Source organism: Grampus griseus, assembly GCF_964374135.1.
Source record: "Grampus griseus genome assembly, chromosome: 9".
In the NCBI taxonomy this organism is placed as follows: Eukaryota; Metazoa; Chordata; class Mammalia; order Artiodactyla; family Delphinidae; genus Grampus; species Grampus griseus.
This window is the reverse complement of record NC_139003.1, coordinates 57,089,898-57,111,294: the sequence shown is the minus strand read 5'-3', so window position 1 is coordinate 57,111,294 and position 21,397 is coordinate 57,089,898. Positions and strand designations below refer to the sequence as shown.

At 37.9% G+C, this 21,397-nt stretch overlaps 1 protein-coding gene across 1 annotated transcript in view; it reads left to right on the top strand.

Moving 5' to 3' along the window:
* Positions 1-21,131: 21,131 nt before the first annotated feature.
* The window catches only part of BET1 (Bet1 golgi vesicular membrane trafficking protein), a 33,891-nt gene continuing 33,625 nt past the window's right edge, over positions 21,132-21,397 (top strand). The window contains exon 1 of the mRNA XM_082662006.1: positions 21,132-21,295. Within this exon, the coding sequence (XP_082518132.1) occupies positions 21,277-21,295 (19 nt within the window). The 5' untranslated portion in view covers positions 21,132-21,276. The remainder of the gene's footprint in view (positions 21,296-21,397) is intronic.

Below are 21,397 nucleotides of genomic sequence, written 5' to 3'. Positions count from 1 at the left end.
GCCAGATAGATAGGCATTAACAGGACTTTTTTTTAAAGTAAGAACATGGAAGTATAGGTTTCCAGTGGCTCTTTCAAATGTAAAATGTACCACTCTGCTGTGAGATTTAGAGACAAAACCCTATAATTCTCTTTGAGAGTAGAACTAGAGGGATCTTTCAGTTTATTCCAGTGCTTGTCAGTTTATCCGTCAATACATTCCTTATGGCCAGAGAGTTAATGTGCACTTCAGAGGGTATGAAGGTTTGCCAGAGATGACGCACCTACAGATACAAACTATCTTCATCATCTCAGGTTTAACTTTAAAAATTCATTCAATACATTATGTTTTATATTACTTATCTATTTAACTGTTCTCTTGAAGTTCTTATAAAATTGAAGACCAAACTAAACAAACCAAAGCAAAAACCGAAGCTCTTATATGTTAAGAAAAATTTAGCTGATTGTATCTTGTTGATCTAAGGATATCATTTGATCTTAGATGTATATAAAATTTGCTGAGGGGTAAGAGTGGGAAGAGGGATGTACTATAATTTGAGAAGCCTAGAGTTCCTGGCCTAACAGAGTTCATGCAATTTGCTCAAGACCTGTACCACCTGAGTGAAGACCAACAACTCCTTGTGAGTGTGCACGTGGGTCTTGACATGTGGGATGCCTCACTCTCACTTTTCTAGCCACAGAATCCTTCAGTCAAGGAAGCTTTCATCCCAGATAGTTCAAGAGGAACCTTCCCTTTTTATGTTCCCTGCCCTTTTTGTTTGTCATCTGCCGTCTTTTCCCCACATGGAAAAAGGGAGGACATTTTTCAGTATATCAAATTCAGTCAATTTAGCAATCCAGGGGACTGGCATGCATTTAAAGATGCTTTTCTTTCAGCTTGTTACACTGACAAGACCATTGTTATGGAGTCTGAAACACTGAATGAAAATAGGTGCCCTCCAGAGTCCTACTTGGTTAGTCAGGTCTATAGAGTACAAGGCGAAGCAAATTCAATTGTATGACTTTAGGCAATAAAGATTAGAGTGCAACTTTGATTTGAGAAAATCAGTCCCTATATTCCATTTATATAATTAAAGGCAGGTCAGTTTGAATTATTTAGATAATCCCCCAATTTATGGATTGGATTGGCTTAATCACTTGACCTGAGATTTATTACTCAGATACCATTTCCGTAATTGCTCAGGAAGTTCAATGTTTGCTTGTTTTTATCTTTAATTTCAGTTGATGACCAAAATTAGTATGGTAAGAACTGTTCTACCTAGTATTCTATCAATTAATTAGAACTGCAGTACAATGTACATGGATATAAATTGTAATTAGCCTGATGAACTAAGAATCTTAAGTATTAAATTGTATATCCATGTTCTAAAAATTGCAACAGGAAATATAACACCCTATGTTTCTGGTATATGGTTAACTTTTGTAACCAAAAAGTATGTTTTTTCTTTTCTTATTAGGGAGAACAGAAAACCCAAAAAAACAAGTCAGGCTGTCTGGAAAAATCAAATCAGCCAACTCTACCCATTCCTGTGTAATTCTAGAAGTGACACCAAATCTGATCCTCAGATCAAACTTACAAGAAACTTTATACAGACACATTCAAGAGGGGCATGTTAATAAAAGTCATGAAAGAGGTATTGGTAATATGGCGCTGCAACATTTTAAAATTATTTATCTCCTATTTTGTCACAAGGCAAGAGTTGTTTCCTCTATTTTTCCACTGATGCCCTTCTGAATTCATTTTTAAACATCTTTTAAAAATTGGAAAATGTATTTGCCAAGTTTATAATTTACTCATTTTCATGGGTTATAAGTTTAAAGCATAATTGTCTTTTCTATATGATATTATTCTAATCCTAGCACATAGTTGAAAGGAAATTGCTAGATTTACCTATCCCCAGTATTCATGGAATATTAATGCGTTGGATTTCTCCTCTGTGTTTCTCCTGAGTTCGTAGGAAAAGCAATGTGAATTTTAATCATATCACATCATATAGGAGGTATGAAAATTTTTCAACACATTATGCTATTTGGTAGAGTTTATTCTTTTGCCTGGTATAATATCTAAAATTGCATTCTGAAGCATAAACTCAAAACAAAAATCTCTCACTTAGTTTTTAATAGTCACCCCACCAAAGACAACAGTGAACCTTCTAGAATCTGAAGATGGGAAAAAATATCCCCCAAAGTGAAGCTAAGCCATAAGACATAAAACTTGACTTTGCAGTCCAGATACCCCTTCTCCCCTCTGCCACCCAAATATCCCTAATTGTATATATATAATATATATATAGTTAACATATATATATAACACACATATATATAACGCATATTTATACAGGGTGGAGGGATGCTCATGGGATTATGGAGTCTAAGAAGTCCCAGGATCTGCATTTGGCAATCTGGAGACCTAGGAGCTCCAATGAACTCAGGAGCACTGAAGGCAGAAGAAGTGGATGTCCCAGCTCAAAGACAGTCAAGCAGAGAGAGTGAATTTTCCCTTACTCTGTTTTTTGTTCTATTCAGGTCTTCAACAGATTGGATGAGGCCCACCAACTCTGGGGAGGGCAATCTGCTTCACTCAGTGAATGTGTTTAAGAAAATATCTGTGCACCCCATGGCCCAGTCAAGTTGACATTTAAAATTAGCCATCATACAAATTAAATCATGGTAGAATGTCAGAGAGCTTATAAGCTACCTAGATATTTAGCCTCAGAAGAGTTCTAATGAGAGACAACTTATGCCTCAAACTGCAGCATCTGTAATTTCTACTGTTTAGCAGACTTAACCTCCTCCCATCCTCTGATTCCTTGGAAAATACTTCCTCCATTCTATATGTGCCTGATGAGATATCAGTTATGCTTTAGTAATGGTCAGTCCCAGTACTCCTCCTGGACACACTGAATAGAAAGAGAAGCATATTTTGCAAGCAGGGCCAAGGAGAGCCCTGCCTGGGATTCATATACAGCTGTAGAGAAGAATGCTGCTTTCTTTCTACTGGTTGTCAAACCAGGATGGTGTGAAGTTGTGGTTTCAAGTGGCCATCTTCTCTGGCCACATGGAGGAAACTGTAACAAAAAGTAAAGAGACCATCATGCAGAGAGAAGAGACAAACAGAAACATGACATGGAGGGGAAGACAGACTGTTAAAGATTTGAAACTCTCGATATAGTTGGTCCTGAAGGCATCATTCCTGGACTTTCTGCTTAAGTGAGCTAATAATTTTTTGTTTTAAGTTCATTTGAATTGTGACCAAGAGAACCCTGGTTAATACAAACTATGGATTCCTCTGCAAAGTGTCATGAAAGATAAAATGCAAAATGTCATTAGAGGCAAACAAACTCAAGGTCACTGTTGAGAGCCCTTATGAATTTAGATCTCCACCAACCTCTGAGAAATTGGCCAACGTCTGATTTCATAACTATACACTACACAAGGGCTGAAACTTCATGTTTAGTAAGCAAAACTGTTATGATAGTTCTTTTGCTAATTAAAATACTTTTGCTAAAAAAAAGAGGGGTTCCAAAAGGCATAGAATGGCATCTGGGTCCCAGGGATGGGTCACTGTCTCTTGCCTTTTGGCCCCCTTCCCCACATACCCTGCATCACAGCATGGCCTTCCACTATAGCACACTATAGCACACGTTTCTCAATGTCCTAATATAACATCAGTCACACAATACAGTGCCCTGCAGATGGTGGATTGGTTGGATTGTGTTGTCAGAAATTTAATACAACCAGAAAAGACATAGAAATCATTGTATCCTCTGGAGTAGGGGGTGGGGGGGGAGGGAGTCATTCTATTCTGTCATAGTATAAAAACTGAAAAATATTCTCAAGATAGGTATTAAAAGTAAAGGAAAATGAGGAGCCTCATTTTATGGAATGACCAAACTCTCATTTCAGATTTTTCCCTTTCTCACCTTTTTCAAGTTTATTCCATGTCTCTGCCTAGAAGGTCCCTGTGTAGCCAGACTAAGGAAGTCAAAGCTTTTCCATCTTCTACCAAATCCTAGTCAGTATAATATATTGACATAAAAAAAGCGACATCATTAAAAGTCAGATTTGGGCCAACATTGTTTTTTTCTTGACTCACATATTTTCTCAGATCCTCTGGATCCACAGAATAACCAAAACACTAATCTCTCAGCCATGTCTTTTGAACAGTACCAGCAAAATGAGCAATAATCATCCCACGCTCTATCCATTCATTACAGCCAAACCCCCTGTACACAGATAGATGCCATGTTGAACAATAGCCTTAACCCAGCAGCTCTTCCATAGCATACAGCTCTGGCATTCACTCCCTCCAGGGAGGTCCCTCAGCAAAACTCATATAGTCTAGCAGACTAGGACTTTGAAGGAATGCTTCTTTAAGTATTTACTACAAGTGATTTTAGGAGAGGTTCCTTCTAAAAACAGGACGGTTTAGCTCCAAAAGAGCTCGCCTTACTTTTTGTAAACTTCACAATTTTCATGTGGAAATAATCCATACAGATTTAATGTTCTTGGCATTTATTCATGTTTGTGGACTTCCTTCCAACTCCCACACACATTTCCCACATCCTGCTTCTCTTGAAAAGTGGAATCTTCTAGGTTTTTTCAGAGTGGAGCATAATGGAATAATTGTTTCACAGTTCCCATAAACTCTGCTTTCAAGTGGGTCCTCCAGGCTCTGCCCTTCAACCACGTAGTATGTTGCAGTCTCCTGTGATCCAACTGGACTCAGATTCTTCCTCCCCTCCTCTCACATGGCCGGGTGCCTAGACCCTGACCCCTGCCATTTATGGCTCCTCTTTCTCTTTTCTTAGACTTTCCCATTGTTCGTTATGCTATGTGTCTTGGTCATTTGCCAGCTCATCATGTGTGGTTGAACTCTAATCCTCTCCAGAGTTAAACTAATGAACGTGTTCCCTCTTTTACCACAGAAAATCAATTATTTTTGCCTTAACATCAAATGCCTTAAATAGCTACTTCAGAAACCCAAAGGGATAGAGGGAGAAACCTAAGCCAAAAAACCCACCAAAACCACATCTCCCCCCACAAAAAAACCCCACAGAAACACTGTTACAAATAGCAATGCAAGAGTCAAAGGCTGACCCTCTCCTATTGAAACTTATCTTTCTCTCTGTTTTCCCATACATTGGAATCTAATTTGTTTTCCCTCAAAAGGTGGAAGAGCTTTTCACACTTAGTGGAATTTACTTCTAAAGTATTAACGTTAACATTACCAAACATTGTAAGTCCTGCTTCACAGTTTATATACTTGTATATATTGTATTTAATATATGCATATGATTAATAAGTACTTAAGTAGGTCCCAGATAAATAAATCCTCATTTATTCAACAAAATATGCTTTGAAAGCTCCTGATGCCAGAGGAAGGGACAGTGACAAAAGGCCAACAATTTGGGATGTTCTGTGGAAAACGGATTCTATGGTGCAAGAGGGGATATGTGTAAGTCAGTTAGAAAGTTGGTATGGTACAGGTGTGGAGTGGCATGGATTAGAGTGGGATTGGTAGTGGTGGTGGAGAACGAGAGGAGAGGGATTTGAGAGAGATTTAGGGTGTAAGATCAATAGTCTATGTTGACGGACTGGATTTTGGGTTTGGGCAGGATATAATTTCCAAAGTGTGATGTGTCAAGGAACGGCTAGGTTTCTGGATGTGTTAACTGGATGGTTAAAGTACTGTTCATGAAATTAGGAAGCAGTGGGAGAGAACACTTAGGGGAAGTAGATTAGGAGTTTGGTTTTAGAGAGGTTGAGTTTGAGATACACCTGAATTCATCCCAAAGGAGATATCAGATAGGTAATTGGATATACACGTCTGGAAGTCAGATGAGTGGTCTGTGCTGGAAATACAAACTTGGAAGTTGTCAGTGTGTGGCTGTTAACACCATGAAAATAGATATGGCCATCTGGCGTGAAGTTGTAGAACGATAAGAGTCCCTAGGAAAGTGCTTCCAGAAGGAGAAACTATCAAAAGAGACGAAGAAGCTAGGGCCATAGAACTAGAAGGCATTGAGGGAGACTGCAATAAAACAGATAATAAAACAGATGCTGTAAATATAAACTCAATGAAAATATGCCTAATGATACTACAAAGTCACATAAGAGCTTTTTGTACTTATGGACACGGACTTAAAAGCTGTTTCTGTGTGTATGACATGAGTTTCAGAAAACTGGAAGGGATGGATGAAGAGTGGAGTGGCTGAAGTAAGCACATGCCAGGCAACTTCCAAGGGCTTTACAGGCATAATCGTATTTAATCCTCACAGTAACTCTTACAGATAAGGATACTAACTGTTCAGAGAAGTGAGACAAGATGACCTGCCCAAGTTCACACAGCTCTGTGAGGCAGCAGCACTAGAGCTCAACACCCAAGGTTAAAGATATCTGATTGAGTTTTGTTGTTGATAATTTTTTTTAATTAATGATGAAATACTCCTTCTAAAAGTGAAAGTGGAATAAGTTTGCAAGTCACCTTTGAAATATTCAAAACAAAGAAATAAAACATGATAGTCTTTATTTTAAGGAGTTCCTTCTCATTTTATGAATACATGAATTAAAACATATTTATAAAAGCATCTGCACCCTGCCCCTTGCTCTCCCTATTTCCACTCTGCAGAGCAATCATTTTGAACACTTTCACCTGTGTGGTTGCTCTTGGTTATGCTGCTGAATTTGTTTTCATATTTCTAAATTATATGCGGTGGATATAGCCCAATTACACATGCCTACTCTCCCTTCTCTTCCTAGCCAATACAATTATATCATGGTCTCAGTTATAGAAAACCATGTTATATATTGGCATAACTTTGTAAATATTGTTCATTAGAGACAGATGTATCATGTTTATATTTTCTCTTGAGTTAATAATTGCTTCATTTTAACTCGCATGCTTTTTAATAAACCTATTCTTAACTTCCCACCCTAAGGTGACATCCTTGGTGTCACCATAAGCCAATCACAAGTTGTTTCAAAATGCTCGTTTGTCAGCTAAGCCCTTCCATTTCCCAGCATTTTCATGCCTAGTTATGTTTTTATCCTCCTCTGTTTACTTTCTGTCTCCCAGCTTTCCCTGGAGGTGTGCTCTTCTCTTAGGCTCTCCCTCCATTCTGTATCAAATGGAATCTATTAACAGAGGGTGGAAAGCAATATGATACCTGTCCCAGGTCACTGACATTTTGAGCATTGGATCCCTCAATTGTGAAATGTAAGGACTTGCTCCCTGTAGAAGGCAGGTGAATAAAGGACAGAGGGATCCTATTGGCACCTTGAAACCAGTCTAAGAGGTCATGATGCATCACTGTGGGTGTTGGAGTGTTGTCTCATCAGCCTCACAGCACTGGCATGTTGATTTAAGACAATAATCTTCCACAAGGACCCTCCCTCCACAAGACTGGCGCCATAGTCATTCTTAGTATAGAAACATTCAAGTGAAGGCTGACTTCAAAACAATCTATAAACTCTATTAATCTTTCATTAAACCAAATCATTCCTTAAAGTGTAACTTACATTATAAGTTGTTTTTCCTAGTTGTTAAAGCACATTATTAAATATTTTATAAGTGATTGCTGTCACTATGTCAGAAATATAACAACATCAGGGAATTTTACATTCATTCTTAGGAAAGTAATTATGCAGTAAGTTTTAGAGAAAAGTAAACTGGTTTACAGTCACTATTCATTTATTTTTGCAAGGACTAATGCTATTTTAGAGAAATCATGCAACTTTAACTATGTACAACTGAAAACTAGATACTGTTACATATTTCAATTGGATCGTTCAATCTAATTGCCAATCACTGTAATTTGGGTCTAAGCTGGACTTTATAAGGGGCCATATTATTTTGCTCTAAAGACAGTGACAGTCTCTGGTTAAGGACGGCACACAGACCACACTTTGCAGTAAGTGATAAAGCCTCTTTAAGTTGTGAGATCTCTGCTGGTCAAATTGCACCGACAGAAGTTCCCTGGCCTACTCACTGGCTAGGTCAGTTACACTCACAGTGAGGTCACAGCACTGGCAGCATCAGAATTTGGTAGGAAAATTCTTGGGCCCCACTTCAGACCTCTTAAGTCAGAAATCCTGTGAGCAGTTCCTACAGCACTCGGGCCTAAAGCAGTAGTTCTCAAACGTTAGTTAGTGTATCAGAATCACCTGGACACCCATTGCTGGGATTGACCCTAATTCAGTAGTTCCCAGGCAATGCCGATGCTGCTAGTCAGGGGACTACACTTTTCGAACTGATGACCTAGGCAAATGAAACACCATGTGAATGTTACCACGTTACTAAACGGAAGGTGACTCTCTGTATCCCATGATTTTGTTCGAGGGAACTTACCTGATTTCCTTTGGATGTACGCACATGTAGGGAAGAAAAGGGAGAGTCCATCCTTTAACACACACTTATGACACCTACTCTGTGGCAGGCAAGAGAAAGACAAGGACCACATCCTGGAGTTCACACCCCAGCAGGGGAAAACAACAATAAACAAACAAGAAAACAAAACATTTTGTTATGGCTATTTTACATGCTTTAAAGTGCTAAAAAGAATAAGTGCTGTGCTAATAAAGTGCCTAAGAGGGGAACCTGAGTATCTGGGGGAAATCAAAAAGTGATTTTTCAGCAATCTGAAGGATGATGTATTAGTTTTCTATTGCTGCTGTAACAAATTACACAAACATAGTGTTTTATCTTACATAATGTTTTATCCTACAGTTCGGTAGGATAGAATTTCGACACAGATCTCACTAGATAAAAATCAAAGCATCAGCAGGACCCTATTCTTTCCTGGAGGCTCTAAGAGAGAATCTGTTTCCTCACCCTTTCCAGCCCCTAGAGGCTGCTCTTATCCTTGGCTCATGGTTCCCTCCCTCTGTAGTTAACACCAGCAACACTGTATCTCTTCAGGCACCTTTCTTTAAGAGCCACATTATCCTCTGACTCTCCTCTTTCTCCTCTCTTGTCCACTTTTAAGGACCCTTCTGAGTACACTGGGCCCACCTGGATAATCCAGGCTCATTAAGGTCGGCTGATTAGCAACTGTAATTCTATCTGCAACTTAATTACACCTTAGCATGTACACACAGGTTCTGGAGGTCAGGATACTGCCATTTTTAATGACTAACATTCCACTTACTACAGGTGACATGAATTTAGCAGAGTTAAAAGAAGAGAAAGAACATTTGAAACACATGTTGCTCTAAAAACAACATATGTGGGTGGAGACCCAGGGAATGACAGGAGCATGACATTTAAAAAGGTGAGCGAACTACACTGTGACCTGAGTAAGAAAGTGAAGGAGAATATGGTGAAAGAGGAGGATGGTGTTTAAGAGACAGGGTCTCCAGAAGACATAAATTTGCAAACAAATTAATTAAAATTATAATTTTGGCAGAGGAGCTGAATGAAAACAAAAAATAAGCCACCAAAATATGCTGAAATCTTATTAAAGCAAACATATCCCAAAACTTTTATCTATGTAATGAGCAGACATATCCAACTCTCAATTTCAAAGTGACTATTTCACTTCGTAATAATGATTTATCTATTGCTGGGAATGCTTAAAGTTAGACTCAGTTTTCCAAGATTTCTGCCAGAAATATCAACAGAAGAAAGGTCACTGTTCTTGAAAGCTACGTGATAGGTGAAGAAATTAGGAGAAAGAAAAGTTTCCATGTTATCTTTCTTACCCAGGCAAACTAGTTTTTATCTATTTGATATGATAATAATTTTTAAAGGATAATTTATCATTATGAGCAAACGTTACACGGAAATTGCAATGTAGAAATATTTCCTTTCTGGCATCTAAAATGTTCTGAGAGACACCCAGGAAGATCATTGGTACATAAGATAATTAGTCTATTTTGCCCTTGGGAAGACCCTAGAAGGGATTACTGTTCTGAGTCTAAATGCAGTTCTCTGTGCTAGAGCAGGGGCTCTTAGGCAGCCTGAAACTCCTGACATTACCTGCAAAGTTATCCACATAGGTCCACTTTCCCTGTCCATTTTTTTGAGGGAAGGAGATAGTGGCTTTAATCAAAGGATTCTCTGACTTTAAAAAGCATAAGATTTTTAGGGCAGTAAAACTGTGATGGTACAGTGGTAGATACATAACATTAAACATTTGTCCAAACCCACAGAATGTACAACACCAAGAGTGAACTCTAAATGTATGTTACAGACTTTGGGTGATAATGATGTGTTGATGTAGGTTCAAAGAGGTATAAGCATGAAAGCAGGAGCACCATCACAACTGATAACCACTGTTCACATGTTGGTAAACATCTCTCCAGATTCTTCTGTCCCTCTTTCTATCTCCACACACGTTCACACGTGCACATACACACACACACAAGTTAAATGTATATATTTACATATGAATAATTCTTCATAGAAAGGATACTCAAAGTATGTTACGAACATGATTTTATGATACTAGCACAATTTACATATGGTTAATCTCACTGATGTTATTTTCTGTTGGCATTTTTTAATAATGATAAAATGAACATTATGGTGGCTACATCCTTTTACACCCATTTTCTCCTTGGGAAAAGTGTCAGGGTGTTATTTCTGCTTCAAAGTATAAAATAACTTAATCAACATCATATTTCAACATCAACAGCATATTTCTCTCATCAATCAGCCTTGGACTGATTGGTAATAATCAGAAGGTAATACCTTCTTTTGAGAATTGCCTTTATTCTCATATTTATTGACATATTTCTCTTTTATTAATTGAATTTTAAAACTCATTTCAGATTACAATAATTTATACATTTTGACAACATGTATTTTCAGTTTATAATTTTAACCTTATGTATTAGCTAGTGTAGACTAAATTATTTAACAACTAGGCCTCTACATTTATAATGGCTCATTCAGTGAAGTGGTTTTGGGATCCAGGTGCTTCGATCTTGTGACTTTACTGTCAGCTCCTGCCTTATCATCATCTACATCCAGCTGAGGTGGGGAGAGAATATGGAGGAGGTACACTGGCCTTTTGTAAATCTTGGCCCATAAGTTAGCACACATTACTTTCACTTATATTTCACTGGCTACACTTAGTGGCAAATGGGATGGGGAAATTTAGTCCCTGGCTGGGTTGTTACTTCCCATCTACAGCTGTATACTCTAGGAAGGATGAACAAAATTTAGGAAACAGATACAATTTCTGATACAACTTGGACCGTTTTGACAAGCAGAAGTTTTTAAGTTTTATGAAATTAAATCAAACATTCTTTTTCTTTGCAAATTACTTTCTGATTCATTGCATAGGAGCATGGAGACTGAGCAGAAAGTGGTAACCCAGAGCTCGCAACACTCTTCTCGTTGGGCTGGGGAGATAGAAATGAAGTTCAGAGCCTCCAAGACAACCAGGACTTGAAGGATCAAGATCCCAGAAAAAGAGGGGACTGCAGAAAAGGAAGCCCGCCCTTCTATAGATAACCTACCCTCAATGCATTTGCTGACCCCGAACCAGTGCAAGTCTTGTGAGAGGCTTTGAGAAACCATGCGGAAAGCAGCTGCTAAAAGGCTAAACCTTTAAGCAAAGGACGCAGTGATTGGATGGTTCCAGGAAGACTGAATTTTGAGTTTACCAGGGAGGAATCGCTCAGGTCCAGGAGGAATGAGAGCCTGAAGGAGCTATGCTCCAAAAGTAAGGGCAGATCAAAAATAAAATAGCTTAACCAGATATAACAGCCTACCAGAATGAAATTAAATCTCCTAGAAAAATAATATCTGGTAATTCCACTTGATAGCTCTCTGCACCTGTTTATGACCAGAGTGATAAACTGGTTACAGGGAACCCGGAATGATTCACTACTTCCCCTTCTCCTCCCTTATCTTTTGGTTTCACTGAAAGAATGCTGGCTAACTGCTTTGGAGATGTAAGGTTGCTTTTATTTATTTATTTATTCATTCATTCATTCAGAGGACATGATTTGCTTGTCCTGCCATGAGTTAAGCAGCCTCTGTGGATTGTTAGAAAAAAGGTTTTCTTTCTTCCTTTTTATCTCCTGTGGGCCATGGAGATCCTACAATTCTGGAATAGTTGGTGGTTCACGTTTGACTTGGCTCCGGTTATAAACTGGAATTTTTACAAACGAAGAATTTATTATTGCCATTTAAAAACAAATTGTAAAACAAGCAATTGGTTTAGGTATTTGATATGAAAATATAGTCCCATTCCTTTATTTTAATGTTGCTATAGAACTGGGGGCAAAAATACATTCTACTTCTCAATTTTCCATGCTCCATACTTGCTCTCTGTCCTTAACACTAAATATGCTAACTTCCTTGTTTTTAAATCACATTTTTAGTTTCAAAAAACTTATTTTTGTTACGTTCTACAAATACCTTCCATTTAAATTTTTTAGAAAAAAATCTAGAGGGAAAAAGCCATAGAAGCTAAAACTTTTCCTACTTCCAACAAATAAGAAGAGAATAAGTCTGCTTGTAGAAGGTGTTTTTGAAAAAAAATTTGTTTCTAATTATATCTTGGTAAATAAACTTTATTTCTTGAGCAAAATGGGTTTAAGAAATATAATGTGAGATTCTGGAAATGGAGGGTGCAGCAAAAAGAGCATGCACCCTTTCTATCATGGTATTGCCATCCTATTGTATTTCAGCTTGTGGACAGCATATTAAAATTAAATTGTGTGAGTGTGTGTGCAAAAACTAAGGGTCCAATTTAAAATTTAAGTTCATTAGTGGCATCAATACAAATTCTCTGGTCTGAAATAGAATCCTGCCCCCTTCTCTGACACACACAGAAATTAAGAGTATCCATGCATGTCAAATACAGCTTAAAATAGCTGGGCGTTTAGATAAACATAAAAACTATGTTCTACAAAAGTGAACTAAATCCTGTGGGGCATATAGGAAAAAAAATAACTACTTTTGCTCTATGCTTTTGCCTTAAGGATATTCATGAAAGAGGTTTTTTTATTTTGTATTTATTTGAAACATTTTATAATTAGTCCCTAAAAGAACTGTTAGACTCACCATAAGGTAGAGAAAATAAATACATTTTTAAGGTCTGGATTTCTATTATATTTAGATTTTAAAAGTTTAAGCAAAGCTTGCTAATTTCACTCCATTCTTTTTGTAACAGAACCAGTTCACAAACTTGTGGTGCATCAGTTTGAGAACAGTTTTATTTTACCTGTACAGATTTCAATTTTATGGGTCTTTTACTTTTCAAATGTATAATATATAGACATGCTCTATCTTTATACTAACTCATTCCATTATAATTTTTACTGAGACTCTCATCTGTTTACCTAAATCTTTGATGCTTTAGGCCCCATTTTTCAAAGCAGAATTCATTTTGTTCTTTAAAAGCATTGAACAAACCAGAAAATGCATCATACCATATACTGAGATGGAAAATGCTGAATTTGTGTGCTTTTTTCCCAGTAAAAAACATTTAAAATTTTATCAAGTGACATTACATATTTTCTACAATTCAATTAAGAGTTAATAGAGATGCTAAGAAACAAGACCTATGACTAAAAACAAAGAGAAAAAAGACAATATAAACAGACCCACAGGTGATTCAGGTATTGAACCCATACATTAGTAACCCCTAAAGAGTATTTTCAAGAAAATAGGTGAAAAATCATCAGATCCCAATGACTTCACCAATGAATTCTTCCAATTATGTAAGGAATTAAGCTAGCATAACCTTGACTCTAAAACCTGACAAGTCATTACAAGAAAGGAAAATTACAGGCAAGTTTCTCTCATGAATAAAGATATATAAATTTTTAACAACTATTGTCAAATTGAAGTAAATAGTATATGAAAAAAGAATACTATATCATGATCAAATTGAGTTCATTCTGGGAATGCAGAGTTGGTTTAACATTTTAAAATTAATTTAATTCACCACATTAAAAGAAGAATTTAAAAGCTGATCATCTCAAAAGATTCAGAAAAAGAATATGATAAAATCCTATAACCATTAATGATTCTTAAAAAAAATGTCTCGGCAAACTAGGAACATAAACTTCTTGAATCTGACAAAGTATTTATAAAAAGTATCTATGAAAACATTTATATGTAATGTTATAATACTGAAAGTTATCACCTTGACTTTAGACATAAGTTCAACACTGTGCTGGAGATCCTAACCAGTGCAATAAAGAAAAAAATAGAAAAAGAAAAAGGATTAGGGATTGTAAATGAAGAAATAAAATTATCCACTTTTTATAGACAACTTGCTTGAATCAGTGGATAATCTATCAGAATTTACTTTTATTTCATTTTTATATACTAGCAACAGTTAGAAGAAATTCTTAAGAAATATACTATTCATAATAACATCAAAAATATCAATACATAGGGATATATCTAGCAAAAATTTTGCAAGACCTCTACACAGAAAACTATAGAACATTATTGTGAGAAATTGAGGAAACCCAATAGAATTAGAGAAATACATTGTGCTTAAGAATTGGAAAACTCCATGTTGTAAAGACATCATTGTTCCCCTACTGCAGTGCAAGCCCAGTCAAAATAGCAATAGGATTTTTTTAAAAGTAAAACTTGACAAGCTTTTTCTAAAACTTACATAGAAACACAAAAGGGTCTTAGTTAAGACATTCTCAACAAAGAAGAGCATTGTAGGAGGACTTGTTTTACTAAGTCATTATAAAGCTATTTAAGAGAGTGAGTTGCTGAAGCAAGGATAAAAGAATAGACCAATGGAATAAACAGAGCTTATAAAAAGGCAACAGATGTAGAGGTACTTGGTTCATGAGAAAGAACTGGGGGAGATGGGAAAAGAACAGTATTTTTAATAATAATGATAATGGAAAATTTGGGTATCCATACAGGAAAAAAAAATGCAACTTGATTACTATCTCATACCATACACGAAACTAATTACCGTTAAAGTATAGATATAAATGTGAATGACAAAACACTAATAATTTAGAGTGCAAGAAAGATTCAGATGTCCACTAAAGTTTTCCTCAAAACTGTGACTACTGAAGACCATACACAAACACCATCTTCGGGGCATCTCCAGATGACTTCAGGGAAACGAAAATATAACTCTTCACCCCCCCCCCGCAATAAATCCTGCAGAATTCATCAAATGCCATTAGATAGTGATAAGATGGGAATCCCCAGGTGGTCCAGTGGTTATGACTCCGTGCTTCCACTGCAGGGGGCCCAGGTTCAATCCCTGGTCGGGGAACTAAGATCCCACAAGCTGCGTGGTGCGACCAGAAAATAAATTAATTAATTTAATTAAATAGTGATAAGGCAAGATTAGAGTTCTGGAAATTTTAATCTGGTGTGTTTGAGGGGAGTGAACCTGAAAGCGAGGAAATTAAGAAGCCCCAGCAAGATTTGGCGTGTTTGAAACTTTTAATAATATCGTTAGTTTTGAAATGCAAAGAAAGGGGCAAATCAAAAAGACACTTCAAGAGGACTTGGCCATTGGGTTGATGGTGTTGGCAAAGTGGGGAAAGGTCATATTGACTCAGAGGTTTTGAGGCTTAATCATATCAGTAACAAGGGTAGAAAATCAGACAGGCAAACTGCTTTGGGGAAGATAATGACTGAGTTTGAGATAATGGCAGGATATCCAAACAGAAATGCTCAAAAGAATGGTAGAAATAAGTTACTGGAAATAAAGGGGCCAGGCCTAGAGTGACAGAGTAGGATGTCAGTAATGTCTGTGGGTAAATGACACATGTCTGGCTACTCACTGTCTGTCCCAATTCTCTCACATCCATTCACTGAGTTACAATTGTGGTGTCATCTGCGTAAGCTTGGCTGGTTTTGGAGTAGAGGGGAAAGGACAGTGCTGGTATAGAGACTGACAATTCTTCAGAGGGCTGCCTGTGAGTAACTCTTAAGTCACACAGATACTAAGCAAAATTGTGAACTAAGCTTGTCTTAAGGCCTTCTAGATAAAGAGTTGTATCAATAGACCCTGGCAAACTACTCCATTATTCCACTAGCATTAGAATCCGTCACGTACTTTCTTTCATCAGTTAAGTTAACCCTCACCCAGTTAAGTTAACCCTCACCCAGAAGAATATTAGTGGGGTATGAAGCCTCACCTGAAGACCAGTCCACTTAATTTTTTCAGTTGAGCTGAGGAAGGACACTGGTCATCTGGTGTGGAAGAAAAGCCTCTTCATAACTCTTTTCCTATTCTCTCTGGTACAGGGATAAGGCACTAGATAAATATTCATGGCCGTGCGTAATGGATGTCATTGGTCACTGTCCCTCTAATGAATGGCACCTGTATGCAAAAAAAAAAAGAAGGTCATTATTTAATGGAAAAAAGTTCTAAGTGGTCCAGATTTCAGAGGACTGCATAACCATGAATATTTATGTAACACATTATCATTTAAAAACACTTTTTTAAATCTTTTCAAAGCTTTCTAATTGAGCTATAAAAATTCATGCTAGCCTAGAATAGGCATGCATGCTAAATGCCCAGAAGTGCTGTATCAACCCTCTACTATAGTCTGAGTGCTGAGGCTGTGAAGGCAAATTCTCTCTCCCCTGTTCCTATGAAATCAATTTTCCTAATTTTCTCTGTAAGAGTTCTTATTTCCACACAACTCCTTGCTAACAGTTATTGCTCAAATTATGTTTTTGACCTTGAGGCCCTATTTATAGAGAATTTTTAACAAGGGGGAAATACTGGGGCAAGAGAAGAAATCAAATTCCTAGCGTCTCCCATAAAGACCTGCTTCAAACAAGATCAGGTCTTTATCCTTGCCTCCCAAGAGAAAATGGTTTTCTAACCCCAAAAAAGAGAATTCAATAAAATAAAATAAACAAGAGTAAAGGCACGTGGCCAAACACACCTGGGTTAGGAATACAAATCATTGCCCTAACCAACTAACCATAACTTTCACGGCCGGTTTATGATAGTGATAAAGGCCTCAGTGATGGGAGTGAGCACAGAGCCCTAAGCTATTGCATGAAATCTGTTTATGGCTCAGAGCAGAGGTCAAGAGCTTTTATGCAAGGACTCAAACCACATACATGCTTTAATGTACTAAGAAATAGCCTTTTCCCCTACCCCTGCATCCATTTAGAGACTCTGCTCTGCCCAAAGTTCTGGAATCCCTATCACTCAACATCAGCTGCTTGGACCAATCAGGGATGGACCCCTTACCCATGTTTGACAAATCAGAATTCTCTTCCAGAAAACTCGTACTGGGAAACGGTTTGCTACACGGATCAAACTGGAAGGTCAAGACATGGGGCCGAGGCTTTCATTCTGGAACAGTTATAGGAATCCAGCGTTCAAAGAGAAGAGTAAAGTAGGTGAGAGGTGCTGAGAGAAGATACCACGTAGCCCCAGAGGGACAAAATCAGCTGCATCTGGACTCTCCACAAAGAAGCCAGGCTCTACTTTGTGCAATTGCAATCCACGATGTCCACCTTGAAATTCTGTCTTCCTACTTGTCCCAAAATGCAAAACAACAAAAAGTCCTGCAAGAAATATAACATCATGCCAACTTTACTCATTGTTAACTTTACTGTTCATTTAAAAATACCTTTTAAAACAGTTTGTAAGTTAGATATTCTGGTTTCTAACATTGAGTCATAATGCAGAGCCTTTTAAAACATACAACACCAATATTTTCTAAGCAATGGAAATTAAACGTATCATCTTTAACCTAAAACAATGTTTTATAAATGTCAAAAATCTGTCTAAAATTGGAATATTAAAAGGGCAGCCTATGCAAAGTGCAGTTTGAAATTTAGCTCTGCTATAGGTCCAGATATTCAGAAAAAAAAAAATCAAAGCTACTGATTCACTGACATTAAGGAAGGAGTCATTTCCCAGAATGAGGTCTAAGTAATACATCTGAATTGCTGGAAGAGTGAAACGTCTTGGAGTTAAACACAAGAAAAAGCCTTATCCCTGCAATCACACCCTATCATTCAGGTTTTCTGGGATCATGCCTGCCTTGAGAAAAATTTTTCTACTGCTTATACATGCCAAGTCACAAGAATTTCACTCATCTATGGTTCATTAACCACTTACTGAGACCAACTCGGCGGGTGGTTTGGGAAAATGGTGCAACTAACAACCTCTTCCCTTCCTTCTTCTTTCCTTCTGCTTGGGGCAGCACCTGCATGCTCTATTTTCTTATTTCCCTGAGGATTTCACCTCTCAGTTATTTCACCTTGATCAGTCTCTCCCTGTCGATATATATATCCTCTGTATTCACTCACTTTCTTCCTTTTTCTCTACCAACTATGTCCCCATTACCTTGGAAGATTTCTCTCTGTGTCCCAGGGCCAAGTTCACCAGTTTGCAATCTTTGCAGTTGCATAGGTCTCTTGGCTAGAAGAACATCCTGCCTGGTTTAATGCTCTGCACTCACTGTTTTGAACTAATGGAACCGTGGAGCATGCATATGAGCAGAGGAGATGGCAATATGCATGTTTATTGTTCATTGCCACCCCATTCACATGTAACACTTGTGATGTTCCACAAGCACAGAATTCCAGTGGACACATAATGCATGGAAGTTCTGCAAAACTCAAAGTGAGTACAAGGTAAGTGTTTTAAGTCTGTGACTGAATAAGTGCGGGCACTGACAGCCCTGAAAGACCACATGAACCAGAAGTTCTTCTGCAGAAAGAAGAAAACATCCAAGGAAACTTATATTCTTCCTTACTCATCTTATTTCCTTGTATTAGGCAGTTATATTTAAAATGATGACATCGAAGGAAAGGAAAAGATAGGGCAACCGTAATTACTTTACTTTTCAGTCCCTCCTAACTCACCAATAAGATGAAGACCAAGTTTTGGTAGACTATCAAGACCTGGTGCACATCAAGATTGGAATAAAAACAGTTGAATTAGTTTTGTGCAGTGTTTCTGCAAAATATTATACATGCTCACATATGAGCTATGAAATTCGAACAGTGTGATTTTGGTGATTTCACATATGAGTTAAATGCTCTCATGCTTGCATTTAAAACTGAACAATCTAAAGGGTAAAATTCATGTCAATAATTTAAAATTTTATTTTTCTTTACTTAGAAGGACATAAAATGTCCTTCAAATATTATGCTTGATACACTGAATTTGTTCCATGATTGGAAATTTTGTTAATGTTGATTTAGGCAGTTTTGAAAACGAAAAGTTTCAAATTTTGCACCACGATTCAGACATTTCCTGCTCGTATTCTTGTTTCTGTAATTACTACAAGAAATAGTAGTAAAGACTAATTGTCATTTTTCATCATTCATTTCCTAGAGACCCCAAAGATTAGATGTTTTCTATGAAATTATCCTATGAGAATTGAAAACAAGTTCTAAATACTCTTCATCTCTCAGAATTTTATTGGTCTTCATTCAGTAAGAAGAGTTAGGGATTTTATTAAAAAGGAAAAGAAAAATAGAAAATGATAAAAGTGAAGAGAACTCTCTCTAGTCTCTATGTCAACTGTGGTCCCACTGAATAACTATTTTTCTGTGTATTAAATGCATCTTTTCCACTTCATCTTTTGCATGCAAAATCTTCTCAGCTAGGATTATCCTAACTTGAGACTGGCAACAGAAGCGATAAGCAACTATTTGGATTTTTGGGTCACAAGCTCAATACAAACCAGCTTTGCCTGTTTTGAGTTATATTCTTGGTACCCTTTATTACTTTATTTTTTATCCCTTTTATATTTTATTATTATATCTCCCTACCATGTAGGGGAAGTAGTTTATAAAAGGATAAGTACATATGTAATTTAAATGATGTTTTGGTAAACTCAACGTTAGCTTTAAAAAATTACATTAATATGAGAAAGCCTTCTTTAAGCAAGATGATTTTTCTGACATGTTTTGCTTATAGAACACGTGTACTTCTTACAAAAGAACTGTCACAGATTGTAAGATAAAATGCCATCATCTCTCTTATTGAAATGTCAGTGTTTATTTGCAATAATTGTTTCTGATAAAATCTTCATTTAATTCTCATGTTTTTAGAGAATGGTTGTTTATTTTTATGAATACTGTTTTCCTCTCAAAACGCTATTGGATTAAGCTTATTTCCCAGGTTAATAACTTTTATTAAAAATTGTTTTTTTGGGTGTGTGTATTTTACAAAAACGACCTTAGAGCAGAGACTTACTCTGACACTACTATAGTCAATGTTCATACTGAGACACTATGAGGGAACACTAAATGATCAGATATTGCATTCTCAGAAGTCTATAGTATGGCGATTATCCCACTGTTATACAGCAGCGACGACAAAACAGCAAGCAAGCATCCAGTGGTTTTTGAGCATCTACTGTGTATCAGACTTCTTTTTATAAAAAGTTATCTCATTTAATCCTCACGATAATCCTGTGAGATAAAATGAAATTCTAGGACTAATCCCGATTCCAGTACCACTCCACCCCCGCCAGCACCCCGTTTAAATTGGCACATTACCCTGTGTAAACTGTATTTCAGTATCCTTTGTGTAAGTTGAAAAGGTCTAAGTGGGAGGAAGTTGACGGGTCCCTCGAGCCCTTAACAGCTAATGGCCGCGGTTCTTTCTAGAAATGCAACAAACTCGGAAACAGGGAACGAAGTCTTCAGTGCTTCCGAGGAGACCCTGTTACTTTTATCGGCTGTTTTAATCCGAGCAGCAGCCGTAGTGCAAGGGGCCTGGTTTTCCCTACACCACTGGTGACCCGGCACCGATGGGCTACACTCTTCCTTCCCGTCTCTGGGTCTCATTACTTATGTGTGAGATCAGAAACTTGGATAAAGTTTTATTTGACTTTACCTGAACTAAATCGAGGTGAGAGGAAGTGAAAGGCGGCACCTGGAAAGAGAAGTCAACCATCCTCTCATGGTCTGGGAGGGACAGATGTATAGCGTTAAACTCGGGGGCCGACAGCTGAGAGAAAGAGCCAGGCCGCAGCTGAGATCCATAGTCCCAGGCTCGCAGTCAGAACCGGGGCAGCGCGCGTCCCTTTTCCGGAAGCCCCGCCCGCTCCTCCAGCCTGGTTCACCCCCACGCCCCTACCACACTCCCGGCCTCGGCGGCGAACTACATTTCCCAGAATGTAGTTCGGTCATGCGGCCGCCTCGCTGGGCGCCGAGAAGCGCCTTGGGTGACGCCATCAGCCAGCGCCACGTTTAGACTACTCTGATGTCGTGGCGCTTTAGGGGAAGAAGTTGCTCTTTCGCCGGGCCCCGGTACTGAGGACGCAGTCCGGGTGACGCCTGGCGTCTTCCCACCCCTCCGCCCGCCTTTTCCCCCGCTCCTCTGGCAGGATGAGGCGTGCAGGCCTGGGTAAGAAGAGGGCTGAGATTCTAAGTTCGGGGGCCCTAGAACTGGCCGTGCTGGGCGCGGGGACGCGGAAGGAAATCGGATCTGTTTCATGTCTGTGGAATC